Source organism: Actinia tenebrosa, unplaced genomic scaffold (genome assembly GCF_029948245.1).
Source record: "Actinia tenebrosa isolate PJP-AT-01 unplaced genomic scaffold, QUT_ActTen_1.0 PGA_scaffold16__25_contigs__length_10494907, whole genome shotgun sequence".
Taxonomy (NCBI): domain Eukaryota; kingdom Metazoa; phylum Cnidaria; class Anthozoa; order Actiniaria; family Actiniidae; genus Actinia; species Actinia tenebrosa.
Genome location: NW_028292576.1, coordinates 1,694,995 through 1,709,758, shown reverse-complemented (window position 1 = coordinate 1,709,758; position 14,764 = coordinate 1,694,995). Strand labels below are relative to the sequence as shown.

General features: G+C 36.2%; 1 protein-coding gene and 1 non-coding gene across 2 annotated transcripts in view; one reads left to right on the top strand and one right to left on the bottom strand.

The window, feature by feature from the left end:
• Positions 1 to 1,118: 1,118 nt before the first annotated feature.
• Positions 1,119 to 1,190, top strand: Trnag-ucc (transfer RNA glycine (anticodon UCC)). The gene has a single exon. It is a non-coding gene; the product is annotated as a tRNA-Gly (tRNA).
• Positions 1,191 to 2,746: 1,556 nt separating this feature from the next.
• Positions 2,747 to 14,764, bottom strand: part of LOC116288278 (protein O-mannosyl-transferase TMTC2) — a 13,690-nt gene continuing 1,672 nt past the window's right edge. The window contains exons 4-16 of the mRNA XM_031695045.2: positions 12,524 to 12,831; positions 11,197 to 11,492; positions 10,049 to 10,902; positions 9,253 to 9,281; positions 8,770 to 8,884; positions 7,473 to 7,558; positions 7,223 to 7,284; positions 6,964 to 7,030; positions 6,716 to 6,850; positions 5,358 to 5,479; positions 4,595 to 4,791; positions 4,176 to 4,239; positions 2,747 to 3,299 (exon numbers count right to left, since the gene is read on the bottom strand). Coding sequence (XP_031550905.1) covers positions 3,132 to 3,299; positions 4,176 to 4,239; positions 4,595 to 4,791; positions 5,358 to 5,479; positions 6,716 to 6,850; positions 6,964 to 7,030; positions 7,223 to 7,284; positions 7,473 to 7,558; positions 8,770 to 8,884; positions 9,253 to 9,281; positions 10,049 to 10,902; positions 11,197 to 11,492; positions 12,524 to 12,831 — 2,503 coding nt within the window. The 3' untranslated portion in view covers positions 2,747 to 3,131. The remainder of the gene's footprint in view (positions 3,300 to 4,175; positions 4,240 to 4,594; positions 4,792 to 5,357; positions 5,480 to 6,715; positions 6,851 to 6,963; positions 7,031 to 7,222; positions 7,285 to 7,472; positions 7,559 to 8,769; positions 8,885 to 9,252; positions 9,282 to 10,048; positions 10,903 to 11,196; positions 11,493 to 12,523; positions 12,832 to 14,764) is intronic.

Below are 14,764 nucleotides of genomic sequence, written 5' to 3'. Positions count from 1 at the left end.
TTCCTACTTTCTTAACTTGTTGAAGGTTTATGGCCCGACTAACTTCTCCCTGTTCTGATACATCCAAAATGGAATGAGGCAACTATAGGAACTTATTAACTACAGAAACAAATTGTCTTTAAACGGTCATAGCAAGGGGTTAATCTTACAACCTCTCCCTTTGGCTTCCTCATGCATGCCTCAAAAAGTATTTTAAATTTTCCCGTGGCCAATCAGTTTTTGATGACAGAGGTAAATACTTCGCGCTGTCATTCTACTGCGCTTCAGCACTACGTCTGGAGGTACAACCCTACTTCGAAAAAGATAATAAAATAGATATTTATCACAGAGAGTTTGTTTGTTTGTTTGTTGGTTTGTTTGTTGTTGTTGTTGTTGTTTTTTGTTTTTTTTTGAATTTTCCAACTTTAATCCTAAGTCGAGCGTGAAATATATTTTAACGCACAACTGCCGATTTGTTTGATATGTATACAGCTTCATAACATTTATTAACTTTTAATGAGAAGTTGTTGATAACATAAGAAATTGTGAATTGGCTGAGTTGAATGCAGGCTTCACGTGTTACTGGTTTACCTAACAATCACTCAGTGCTGTATTACTAATCTAGTAAAAATTCACAGGCGATTATTGACAATCTCGCGCGCTGATTGGTCGAGACGCTATCACACGATAATCGCCTCCAGCCGCTTTGTTGCTGTTACCGGGAAAAAATGTCTTTAATCTTCCTTTTTTTTCTTCTTTTCTTGAAAGAATCACCTGTGTATTTATACTAAAACAATTATTTGCCTCAGCCGAACACTCGAGTCTCGGTAAATATTCTCCGATATTTATTTGTTATTCTTATTTCTTTCTTGGCCTAAATGTTTTGTAAATAATATATTGTTTTGTAAACCGATTTTTGACAAAAATGATCGCAAAATAAACGAGTTCTTCCCTTCGTGTATTTTTTCAACACGTCTTTTTGCTTTCTAATTTGGTTGGGAAATATTGTTTCTCGTTCAATTTGGAAATAATTTGCTCTCGTTTGTTTTTAAAAGAGCCCACTCTTTCAAAAACAAACTCGTGCAAATTATTTCCAAATTGCATTCGAAAGTATATTATTACCTATACAAACAGCAGAAGCGTCGGTGGTATAATGGTCAGCATAGCTGCCTTCCAAGCAGTTGATCCGGGTTCGATTCCCGGCCGACGCAATAACATTTTTGCCTGACAACTACAGAAAACGAGCAAGCGTGATTTGATTCAGTCGCCTCCGCAGGATACTTCCTAAGGTTTTTTTGGTTTGCTTTTTTTTTTTTTTTTTTTTTTTTTGCTGATTCGAGAGGGATCTTGTGGTTAAAACGTGGAAGACTAAGACAATTGGGGGACATTATCGTAACCAGAATCTTCCGGCGCCTTCCCGTCGTCAGTGCCTGGTATGCATGAATCTGGGGGAATCAATTTTTTAACCCAGATTTCTGGGGTTCCGGCTTGTGGGAGTCCACTAAAAAGTTCATTGCAGGCTCATTCTTATGGGTATCAGCGAAGAACAAACACATATCTAAAAAGCAAATTTATCGAAAAAGTGGAAAAGCATAGGAGCCATACCTATGCGTTGTGCTCCGCGGGCCAAGCTCCGCTATTATCATAGAGCAATTTTTGGAATGAATTCTCAACTTTACATCAATTTTATTGACGACTAAGAAAAAGTCTTCGGTAGTGTTGACAGGGAGACACTATGGAATTTGTTGTGGTTTCATTCCTTGATAAAAGCTAGCTATCAGGGTGTGCCCTGCAGAGTGGTACATGGGAGACAGCTTTTAAAGTCTTTTGGAGTTCAAACAGGAGTTCCACAGGGGTGCCTGCTATCACCATTCCTATTTCTACTAGTCATTGACTGGATCAATGAAAAACTGTAACACGGGGGTTCAATCGTCGGCATGGGAGCAGCTAGAAGACCTGGACCATGCAGATAATTTAGCACTGTTGTCGCATAACTACCACAAGAGGCAACACAAAACATCAAAGCTGGCAGAAATATTGGTCAGGGTGGGTCGAAAGATCACCAAGGACAAGAAGAAAGTTTTGCGAATGAACACCGGCTATGACAGTTCTTTCCGAAGATGACACTTGTCGAAAACGTTTAAAATTATTAACAAACTTTTACCTTTGTCTATATATTTTGAAAATATACCGGTTAGCCTGCGTCACATGGCTAGTATAGGTTTACTTATTTCAATAAAGTTAGTCACCTGAAAAGCTACAAATAGAAGGTGAGACCGACAAGGGTTATGGGTGATACATTTAGATGTTTCACCACATAACTACTGACTTGCACATCCTTTACATACCAATTACAGTATCACCTCTTCTGACCATCCTCAAGATGTAATTTGTATCAAAAGCTGTACATGTTTTTTCATAAAAAGTTTCCCATGATCATCGGTGTTATCAGTTTTCTAGGTTTTTGGTAACTAACCTTATATTGAAATTATATTGAATTATTATTGAAATAAGTATATGTAAATAGAGGATATGAAGTTTATCTTTCAGTGGTGAAAACATTTCCCCACTTCTTCTTCCATTCCATATCCCAACTTGAAAAGAAACTCGATACTACAGTGATTTGTCTTACTCCCCTCAATTTAATCCTTATGGTTTGCTTTGTTTGGAGCTATCACCTTTTCCAATATAGAAATATACATATTAGAGATCCCATTAGATAATACTCGTGGGGTAAGGGTTTAGAAGCCATACAAGAATTCTGATGCATGTTCTCTAGTCCACTTTTATTTTCAAATCACACGTAACAGTACATTAGTATATTGAGCCGGTAAGCTCATGCATATTTTTCTGGTTATCTTTGTAAGTATAGCCTTTTTTCTGTAAACCCGATACAGCACGGCCACTCATTTTGTAAACTACCCATAATTTAGTACGTAAAAACATTGCCTATAATTCATTATCATTATTATTATTACCTAAAATAATATACAAGACTTTCTAAGGCCTAGGGCAAACGTCGAACTTTCCATGCACCGAACTCATTAAAAACAATGGATATCAGATGATAATGAGGCGGCATTCTTTGATGTAATTAATTTTGGTGCATGGAAAGTTCGACCTTTGCCCTAGGTCTAATTCTAAGAACTACTTTAAACTTTGTTTTTCCTGGAATTTAATGACCTGAGTTTCCTCAAATTGTCTTGAGTCATTTTATCTCCTGGTTTCAGTCTCAATGCTGTGAGGTAACTCTTTTCTCCTTCAGCATATTCGCCTAAAACATGGTGGATTGCTCCAAGATTCATGTGAGACACTGGATTCTAAAACGACAAAAGCCAAAAATCAAATTATAAAAATAAGTATGGATAATTAATGAGCAATCAGCCTGTAAATATACTTGGATTTTCTAGATCAAGCTACTCACTCCAGTCTCAAAAAAAGGCTTTAAAAATGTCAGTAACCATTAATTATTTGTTAACGATCTACATGGACCTTACGATCGCTCGCTTCTGGCCTGTCCTAGTGTAAACACCCTTATAGATCGGACACTCATATTGTAAATATTAATTATTTTTTTTATTTCTTAACCGGCTGTTGCAGTAATACATGATGCAAGCTACATACACGAGCTAGTTACACAAGCCCGTGTTGGAGGATTGCTGTCTCAGTTGCCGTCGTTTTCAAATTGGATATCCAATTTGCTCATCGCATAAAAAAGCAACAACAACTACCACACACACACACAAAACCTTAACAAAACAAAACAAAACAAAACACGAAACGAAACGAAACAAAACAGTCACCCAGTCATGACATGATCATGACAGAAAGACATGATCCTAGCAACGTTCTCGAGCCAGTTATACCAGTCAGTGTTTGAGCATTGTAAACTTGTTCCTAATATTGCTAGTTCAATTTATTTCGTTAGCAAATTGAAAATCAAATCGTACACTTACAATTTAGTTTGTGGTTACGTAAAGGAAAGGAAAGCTCTCATAACCTTGACAGGAAGTGCAAGATTTGAATCCAATTTGCCTATCGACAATTATGGCGGTGTTCTTTCGAAACGTATCTTGCAACAAATTCACGAGTCAATATACTAAACACTGACTGGTGTGGGAAAACTATACTTTTAGAGATCTTTAACATATCTCGATCCTCTGTTCTTATTGTTATAATAACGGATGATTGCTCACCAGTGGATTTATTTTTGCTGCTTTTATGAAGTATATTTTTGCATGTTCATTTTTCCCTGCCTCTCTGTGATATAACAGTAGACACAATTAGAGGGTTTTTTTTGATCCCACTGCGTTTAAATATAAGACTGGATAGATGAAGACCTGGAGGGGAGGGGTGTGTAAATAAGAAAATATACTAGTAGGAGCAGCTGCAGGCTGGGGGAAGTACAGCCATGCCACTAAAATACTTGAAGTGCGCCGTATTACCGCACAACTTTAAATAACACTTGACTTATTTGTGTTTGGATACCAAAAAAAATATCGTCTTCAGCATTAGTGGCCGTAAAAAAAAGAAAGATACAAAGAAAAAAGAAGAAAAAACTGTCAATATACTAGATTAAACTATTATAACGCTCACAATAACTAATGATCCGTACCTTAAGTAGTTTGCAGCAGTAAAAACGATGTCAAAATCATCAGGTTTAACTTGTGAGGCTTTTATAAACATGTCTGCAGCACCAACAATATCTCGTTCTTCGTAAAGGAATTGTCCGTAATGCGTCCACACCGAGTGGTCCTGGGGCTGAATCTGCTGTGCTTTCCTAAACAGTTGTATAGCTTCTTGCTTTCGATCCTGTATGTGCGATAATAGTTGTGGAAATATCTAATTAGTTTTCATAATCTTTATACTAATAATTTTATTAAACTTATAGTACAAATCGTATTTTCGTAAAGCCCGCGCGGAAGGGTGCTCACGCCCGGCTGGCACTTTGTAGTTCGTTCGTTCATTTGTACGCTTGTTTTTTTATAAAAGAAATATGAATCCATTTTGTATTCTAGGTCAGTTCCAGATCTAAGCCACTAAAAAAAGAATAAATGGAGCGTTCCCGATCCACTATTGCGTTGATCTTTATTATCAATATCTTCATATGAATGCATAAAAGATGAACCTTTTTCGAATTAGTACTTTAATACCGCTGTATTCCTTGATTACAGGATCATTCACTACGACAGGGTTTGCCTTATTTCAAAGTTTTTAAAAATACTCACAAATACTAATGGTAAAGTAAATAATGCACAACTTCCACAATAAAAAACACTTTGGGATTCCAAGGACTTTCACTGGAACATGACATAAATATTTTATATAAAACCGAATGCTAGTCCGGAGGAACAGAGAATTTGAGACTGGATAATTACCATTTTAGAAAAGAGTTTAGCGAGGGTCAGATGTGCAGGGACGTGATCAGGTTTAGACAGCAGGGAGTTCTTATACCATTTTTCTGCTTCTTGTTTCAAGCCAGCTTTGGTGTACGCTTCACCTGGACGACAACAAAACAAAATACATGTCATCTTTATATAGTAACCCATCTCTGAAGCTACGTTACTTACAGCTTTAAATTTAAAAGTTTATATATTTATTTTATAGTTTATACATTAATTATAGCTGTTTATACAAAGATTTAGCAAAGCTTTAAAAGTAGTGACAAATATTTGGTAAGAGACTTTATGTTTTTTTATGTTTGGGCCAGCATTGCAAGTAGTGGCAGTTGTCATGATAATAACGATTTCACCAGGTTGCAGGGTCTTATACACTGCATTTACTTGTAACGACTTTTCTCGCGACACATTCAAGATTCAGTTGCAAAAAGCAGTGTCTGGGTTAATTTTATCATACAAGTTTGATCATCCAGTAGAAGACTTTCTTGCATAGCTAAATCAACCCCTGGACCTCGTTTCGCCATAGCTTGAATGTAGGTGAATCCTTCCCACAGTAATTAATGGCTGATTTAATTGAAATCATTATCCACTGGGCTTGTCAGTTTGATGAACTTTGCAGGACCTGATAGAAGGTAGCGGTCAACGGCACTAACAAGAGTTTGATGGAAGTACTTGTATTTTTCATCATACGACTTTAATACTCACACTTACACACATTTACACACACTTACACACACTTACACACACTTACACACACTTACACACACTTACACACACTTACACACACTTACACACACTTACACACACTTACACACACTTACACACACTTACACACACTTACACACACTTACACACACTTACACACACTTACACACACTTACACACATTTACACACACTTACACACACTTACACACACTTGCACATATTTACATACACTTACACACACTTACATCTCGCGTGTCTCGGCGGGTAAACATCTGTTTATGATTTTTTGTTTGGGGCACGCACAATTAATAAAGCACGCAGTAGTGATCACTGGTGTCTTACTTAGAGAGCTGGTTAGAAGCTGGAAAAAGCTTCGGTTGGTTAGTCCATTCTAAAATGACCGTGACACGCGCTAACACGTTTACTATTTGTGATTGGATGCACGCACGTTTTAAATATCTGTGGCTATTGGAACCCCCTGATGTATTATAAACTAAGAAGAAACTGTTATACAGCTTCATAAGATTTTTTAAAAATTTAAGAAAAACTTGTTGATTCTAACATGATGCATTGTGACTTGGCCAAGTTGAATCAAACACATGCCGACTCCACGTGATACTGATTTACCTACCAATCATATTGTACAGGCTGTGTGGTTCCACGTGGTCTGGTAATGCTCGCACTGCATCATGGTAAATTGCGAAGGCTTCGTCCAATCTGTCCATATCTGTGAGCATTCTTCCAAGATTGTACTTGATTTTATGAACTAGAACGACAAATATCGAAACAAGGCAGGAAGTAAATCGCAGTGCACTGATATAAACCACCATGGTGTTCCCTCCATACCGTCATACAGTTATATTCGTGATTTGAACCCACCAGCAGATGCGTGTCCTTTAGGGTCTTTTAATCCATGTCCACTGATTGTTGTAGCATTCTTCAAAACCTGTAAGCAAAACCAGACTGCATAGTAACACAGGAAACCCAAAGTCCCAAACACTTAACGCATATGAGAACGGATTTGAAGTTTGCAGTTCCTGTGATTCGTAGTAAATTTGCTTACAAAATAAGAACATTGCCCTAGATAATGATTGGTTGCTCTATTAATTGCTGCACGTGTACTTTTTACATTACTTACTCTAATGGCATCGTCTCGACGACCCAGCTGCTCCAAAGCGATTCCAAGATTAAGATGCGCGACTGAAGCGAAACAAATTAAAAATGAATTAAAAACAAAGATGTTCAGTTGATTTCGTTTGTTCTATCACCAAACATGGCTTTTTCATGACTACACTTTAACTTCCAACACGCGGTAGCCTTCACTCTATTCTTCTTGCCACACACCCACCACTATTTCATTTGAATACCGGAACATAAGCGATTCTTACGTGCTAGGGTTGGCCTGTAAGAAACAGCATATTCATAACAACGTATGGCATCTTCGTAACGTTTTTGATCAGCCAAAAGTACTCCTCTGCAAGTGATAGAAAACAAACAAATAGCCAAATTCCGATATGTTATCCCTTTGGAAATGCCCTTTGATAGAAACAAGTGTGGGTCACCATTTGTAGCGCGGGGAATATGAAACGGCCCTTCGTTTAGACAATAGTCGCACTACAATATTAACAAAAAGGTAAGGATTACGCAGGATGCTCTGGCCTAAGGCATCATGGCAGAGACTAGCCGTCCCGAGACCGCACAAACAGCTATTCCATTACATTATCTGCAAAGCACTTCGCTTTGAAATGGAAAACAATCCTATGTAATGTATTTGATGTGTCTTTCAAGGCTGTTGTTTTGCTAATTTAATTCTTGGAACCTTGGCCCAGTTGAATAAGCTTAGGCCATTCAAGATACTGAGTCAAACCAAGTTTAGTAACTATTGTAAATATCTGGATGGGTGACCTGGAACTCATACCAGGTGATATCGCCTCCACGCGCGCAAAGGATTATTTGTCAAATTGAGCGTTTCCTAATACCCAGCCTCCTATTCATCATAATATCTCACGGTAATGAAAATGGCGGCTGTTGACTAATTAAGACAACGACGATTTTGGTTACTTTTATGGCATTTATGATTTGTTTTTATTAATCTTAATTGCTGATAGGGCACGAGGAAGCTTTTCTGGTACAAGAAACATAGAATTTTTCAATGCAAAGTTATATTTTAGGACGTATTTTTAAAAGGTTAACTCGAAATACGACTCCATTTTGAAATTCATCATGAAACATTTGGCGATGCAAAAAATGCTTCTGATTGGTTAATAGTAACCACGAGTGCGTGCTCGAGATCACCTGGTATATACTCAAACATTTTTTGGATTAATTTTTTGTTTTTTGCTGATATTTGCTCGTTGTTCGACATAATGTGACCGTTTTTGCATGTCTGGGAGGCATATTAGCATTCGGTTTTTCAGTCGTTTCTATCAATATTCCACACATATGGATAAAAAACTCAATAAGACATTTGAATTTAATTGAGTTGAGTTTGTTTCACTACTTTAATGAATTCGCCATGTCATACAAATTTGCAATAGATAAATAATGATTAACAAGTGCGTTGAAGGGGGAAGGAACCGAACGTTCGTCCAATTGCAGTCTAGCTCCTAAGATTATTTAGGAGTAGGAAAAGTAAAATAGAAGTAGAAGACAGATCGGATGATAGGATTGAGTTCAGTAACTTACAGGTTATAGTGTGTGTCCGCCATGTTGGATCGATATGACAACGCTTTCCGATACGCATGCTCAGCTTCAGCTTTCTGACCACGACTACTCAGTATGGTTCCAAGGTTAGCCCAGGCTAGAAAGGAAAGATAGTTTATCAATATTATGCTCAGATATATCATCGTAGTTTTTACTGACATATTTTAAAATCTCCGGGGTAAATTAGTTCAGGACGTCACTCCTTGTTGCTGCTACTACTAATATAATAATATTAATAATAATGATAATAATAATAGTAATAATAATAATAATAGCAATGAAAATCATCATCTAATCATCGTTATTTAATAATAATTAAAATAAATATTAAAATATTAATTTACTGAGATGTGTGCACAAGAATGGATATTATCGAGGCTTTTCAGATAAAGAACGAAATAATTTTCAAGGAATTGACGCAGAAGATATGTTATAAGGGTGATTTTAAACGGATAAATCTCTAACCTTTTGCTGGATTGACGTCGATTCCCGACCTAAATAAAATAATCATTGATTAGCGGTCATCCAGCGTTCACCAATCTCGTTTCCTTAATCTGTTGTGCGGGAGGTCGTGGTTACACTGACTAAATAACACTAATCATTCTTCCTCGTGATTGTAAGCTGCGCATACGGTCGTAAGAAGGGTGGATAGCTAACCTACCCAGTGGATAAATTTATCGGATAACAGCATCGATTTACTCATTGGATAAAGATCTTAATAGACATATAGATTTAATATGTTTTCGAGTCGAGAAAAAATGTCCGCTCGTATTCCACCCCTAAACTGTCTAATAAGCTATTTATCATCCAAATGAGCTTACTTTTTCCCCAATAGAAGGCTTCAAAACGATTTTTAAAATGGTTTTTTTACTGTACGAAATAACTTAGAGTACCAATATCACTAAATATTTGTACTCGCTAAAGGCCCTTCACCTGCGTTAATCGTACTCCGATTTAAATAGTTGATAATAGAAGGATTTATCCGTCGGACAGCGCTATTCACCTTTCGTACAACCAGGCCCATTTGACAGTCGGTTATGCACTGTTAGTACTCACTCTTTCGATCCCACTAGAATTAACTACGGTAACTATAGTCCAGAACTGGATTAACTTTTATCTGCTCGCGCGCGGTAAAAATATGAGAAGATATCTTTTTTTAGAATCAGAAATCAGAGAATCATTGCGCGCGCAAAACAATAAACACAATTATGAAAAGTGGGTCCAGTTCTGGACTACGGTAACTACTGATATGAAGTCTTACCTGTAAAGTGTCTCGCCATCTTTCCAGTCTTGATTGCGATGAACAGTTTTAATAGAAAACAATAATAATACTATACAAAGAGAGCCTGTAATACAGTTTTTCTTACGACTATCACTGCAACATCTCCACAACAGATCCAAACCGACAGCCACCATAATACAATATCCCACACTAGGAATATAAAGAACTCTTTCTGCAACCACAAATCCAACGTAGAAAAATATGTTCGTAGCTGGAACGAACGGAAGTGCCAGAATTGCCATGGAAACGAGAAGTGATTGACAGTCATGAATTGTTGAGATGTATTCTTCTGGTGTATTTGTTTGAAATTTAGTATCTGGAGTTTTCCTGCGTTCTTTAGGACTTGATTTAGCATCCTGTTTAGGTCGAGGTACATTTCTCTTCCGGACTCCTTCGTTTCCATTTATTACGTCGTACACGCGGAAATACGCTGAATCCAGTCCCTTGTAGTTCGCATTCATTTCACTAAATAGGCAATCAAAATTCTCTAAACTCAAACGATTTAAATTTATAATACCTAGCATAGCAAAGCCATTGTAAAAGACTATAGAAACAATGTTCCTCCAATCAAAAATGCCCTGCACTAAAGGAACAGCATTCATCGACCAATCAAAGCTTAATGTTATTGGACAAAGTAGAAGCCAAAAGTTGAATGCAGGAAGATACAAAAAAGTAAACGTTCTGGTCAAAAAACTTTTAGAATTCGCTGCAGGGTTGTCTGAGTTGGAAAAGTCAGGTGGTTTGTTTCCCATTAAAACAAAGCGTAGTGAAAGAAGGGAAATTGCTGTGAAGATTAGAGACAGAATACGAGGTAAGAATCCAATAGAGATTGCCTGGAAGAGAAAAGAGAAATGAATGTTCAATTCCTTGAAACAGAAGTTATTGAGTATCGTTGGAGAGGGTGGGAAAAGACTTGCTGCGCTTACAAATTACATACTAATGCACGGGTTGGAAACCTAATCTTGGCACTGTGTTCTTGGGGTCAGTGGCGTAGCGAGAGCTCCAGAGTTGGAAGGGTGCATGAGCACACGCGTTTGGGCGCGAACATTCCTGCCAAATCCAAGAATTTCTCAAAAACAAGGTATCTTTATCTCAAAGAAAATTGAAAGAAACTTTCCTTTACTAACCTTTTTAAGAGAGATTTTGATTGCTCTAAAATTAATTCTGCTTACAACGATTGCCTCATAGACAGCACACACGCCAAGAACTGTAATGCCTTGCTCTTTGGTAAGCATACTAGCCGCTGATATGACAAGACTGACCAATAGCAAACCCCAATTTGTACGACAACATTTGGACATATTTTCATTTTCTGGTTTCCCTATGTTGTGGCTGGGACATGATTTGATGTAGGTGAGTAACGCAGCAAGAAAGAACATGCAAGCACCCACATCTGCTCGTCCAACTACTCCAGCTACTGCTTCTGCAATGTCACATACAAGAGAAAATATTTTGCTTTATTTTTATGACAAAAAATTGAGAGAAAGATTCCATTGACCAGTAAAACAAGCTTAAGAATTCCTTGAGATGAGACTTAAAGCTAAGGTATAAATAATTTTCTTAGCAATTCTTGGGGTGCAACCGATAACAAAGCATTCCTCATTAGCTTTTCTTGTTACGTCAACCAACGTTAAGGGATTTTGAGTAATGTGTGATTGCACCCCAAGAATTTAGGTGCATTTTTGGTATATTTACATTTTGTAATTCAATGAGTAACTTTGTTTGCTCATTTAAGATGTCACCCACTTTGAATCGACTAATGGAGCCATTACATGTGCAGGTGAAATTATTTATTTTTAGTAGTGCACCTATTAATTCTAAGCCTTCGCCCAAGGGTGGGGAGATGGTAATATAAGGCAATATCCCCCAGAACAGCAAAACGAAATCCTTTGAAGGGAAATCTCTAAAAAGTATCAAGTTCTTGTTCTTGTGGCTGTGCCTCCATCCCCTCCCCCCCATCCCCCTTCTGGAGATTGACGATTTTCATTAGATAATTTCCTGTTTTTGAGGATGTAAAAATAAATTATTAAGTTTCAGCTTCCAAATTTTGTATTTAGATCTCATTAACCGTGCGGGAGGTCTGTACGGGATAATCTTGACCGAGGTCTGTACCCGACCGAGGTCAAGATTATCCTGTACAGACAGACCAAGCTCGGTTGATAAGAGTTTTATTATATGACCACTTTTCATTGAAAAGGACAAAATGTTTTCGCCGTAAGATTAATATGCGATCGTACCGGTTAATACCGGAGAATCTACGTGTAGACCAGTCCGCGATGCGATCTATCCAATCAGATTGCTCGAATTGCTAGTGTCCAGGCTCTAAGATTCACGGTCATATAATAATTACATCATACTGAATGAATTAAGCAACCTGCATATATTTTAATTATTTATAATTAATATACTTCAATAGCTAAGAAATATATAAATATATAAATGTAGCTTATTTACCTGTGTGAACTGGATGTGTTGCAAATAGTAACCCACCAATCATACTCGCACGATGGGACAACATCAAAACATCACACAACATGACCACCAATAAACAAACAACAGAATGTAGCATAGCATTGATGAGGTGATAGCCCATTGGGTTTAAACCATGGACGGCATAGTTGAGCCTGAATGATGCCACACATAAAGGACGATATGATTTGTGGCTACCGCTGTGTGTCAGTGGTGTACCCCAGAAATCATCATACAAAAGATTGACCCATGGGGTGGTAGAGAGGAGGTCAGAGTTATTTTGAATTGCTCGGCTGTAGAAAAAAAAGAAGACAAGGTAAAATGCATAAGATAAAATTTATTTATTTATTTATTTTACAAATTTGTATAATATATATATAGAATTCCAATGAGGGATTTTTTTTATGGGGAGAAGGCGGCAAAGGAATTTATTTTAAAAAGAAGGCAGAGGGGGCAGGGAAGGGGGAAGCAAGAAAATCATGACGGCAACTTTTTCATAGCATTTTCATAATAAACATAATAAGCCTTTTCATAGTTAAAGAATCGATTCCACTGCGCATGCGATTTTATCCCAAATTTCTCACCTTCTTTTGTTTAATTAAGAACAAAAGAAGGTGAGAAATTCGGGATAAAATTGCATGCGCAGTGGAGTCGATTCTTAAACTATGAAAAGGCTTATTGAAAACAAGGGAGGGGCTATTTTTTAATGCAATGGATACAAAAGGGGGGTCAGATAAATTCTTGATTTGAATTGAATTTCACCTTACCCAACCTTACCCAACCATTCCCAATAAATAGTGTATGGTTATCAAATTTGTTTGATACATTTGACATAAATAACTTTGCATATTTTTTGCATTTTAGGCAAGTGACAGCTCAAACAAAAATATAGGTACCATGAATATGCAAAGACTTAACTTTATGTCAGAAAAAAACTTTTCTTTATTTTAATATTTTCATTGTCAAACAGTAAAATATAAGATTACTCTTTCAAATGGAAAAGAAATTGAAAAAGCTTGAAAGATAAGTTGTTTTGAAAAGCCTAATAATCAATAATTGGTATTCAACATTTAAGGGTATAATATGTCAAGATGTAACTTTATGTCAGAAAAAAAACCTTTCTTCATTTTAATACTTTTATTGTCAAACAGTAAAATATAAAATACTGTTTCCAATGGAAAGGAAATTGAAAAAGCTTGAATTATAACTTGTTTTGAAAAGCCTTATAATCAATAATTGATATTTAACATTTAGGGTATAATATCACATTTGGACTCTGCAGGGTGTAATGTGAGGTGTTGATTAAATAAATGTTGTTATGGTTTTGGATGTGTGAGCTATAACTCAAATAAAATTGAATCTATTTTCAATAATTTGTTATTTTTTTGACAAACCTTTAAGATTGTAAATCATGATTAAAAAAAATAAATCTGAAAATTTTAGATTGAACTAGTTGATAAAATAAGATTTGGTTTAATAAGAATATTTTTTATACTTCAAATAATATTTGGTACATAAACAAAGGTTTTGCCAGCAATTTAAAATGCTCGAAAAATGTTAATGCTAGTGGCTATATCATAAGTTATTGCAAGAGTGTTTTCTATTACAAACTTTAATTGTGACTGATCATTATTTTTAACAGATAATGATATAAATGTACAAATATACTTTTAATAGGCAACTTTCTTAACTGAAATTCGTCTTATCTTTTTCCCCTTAGGATTTCATAAATGCTAAAAAAATTTGATAAAAAATAAAATAGAGGGGTTTATATAAAATAAAATAGAGGGGTTTATGAACCTAAGAAAAAGCAAATTTCCTTTGTTTTGACTCGCTGCATTCAAAAGCACGCGATGAATTATTTCTCGTTTAGATCGAAATCCCAAGAGGTTGAATACAGATTTTATTTATTAAGCAAATAAAAAAGGAACTTCTATTCATGGATCCAAAAAACATTTCTCAAGACGATTTTTGTGAAACAGCTGATAGTGATAGTGCGAAATACAAAACGAAATATTATAAGAATATATTTATAAATATGCATATTTGTAAGCTCATAAAATATAGAATGATTTCTTTTCAAGTTATCAATATTGGCTTTATAAAAGAAGTTATAAGAACGATATTTAGTTAGATTTCCGCACAAAGTGCTCCAGGGCAAGTTTTGAATTCAATTACACTAGCCTAGTAGGGAAAAAACGTCTTTCTTCAATATTTAATGGCATT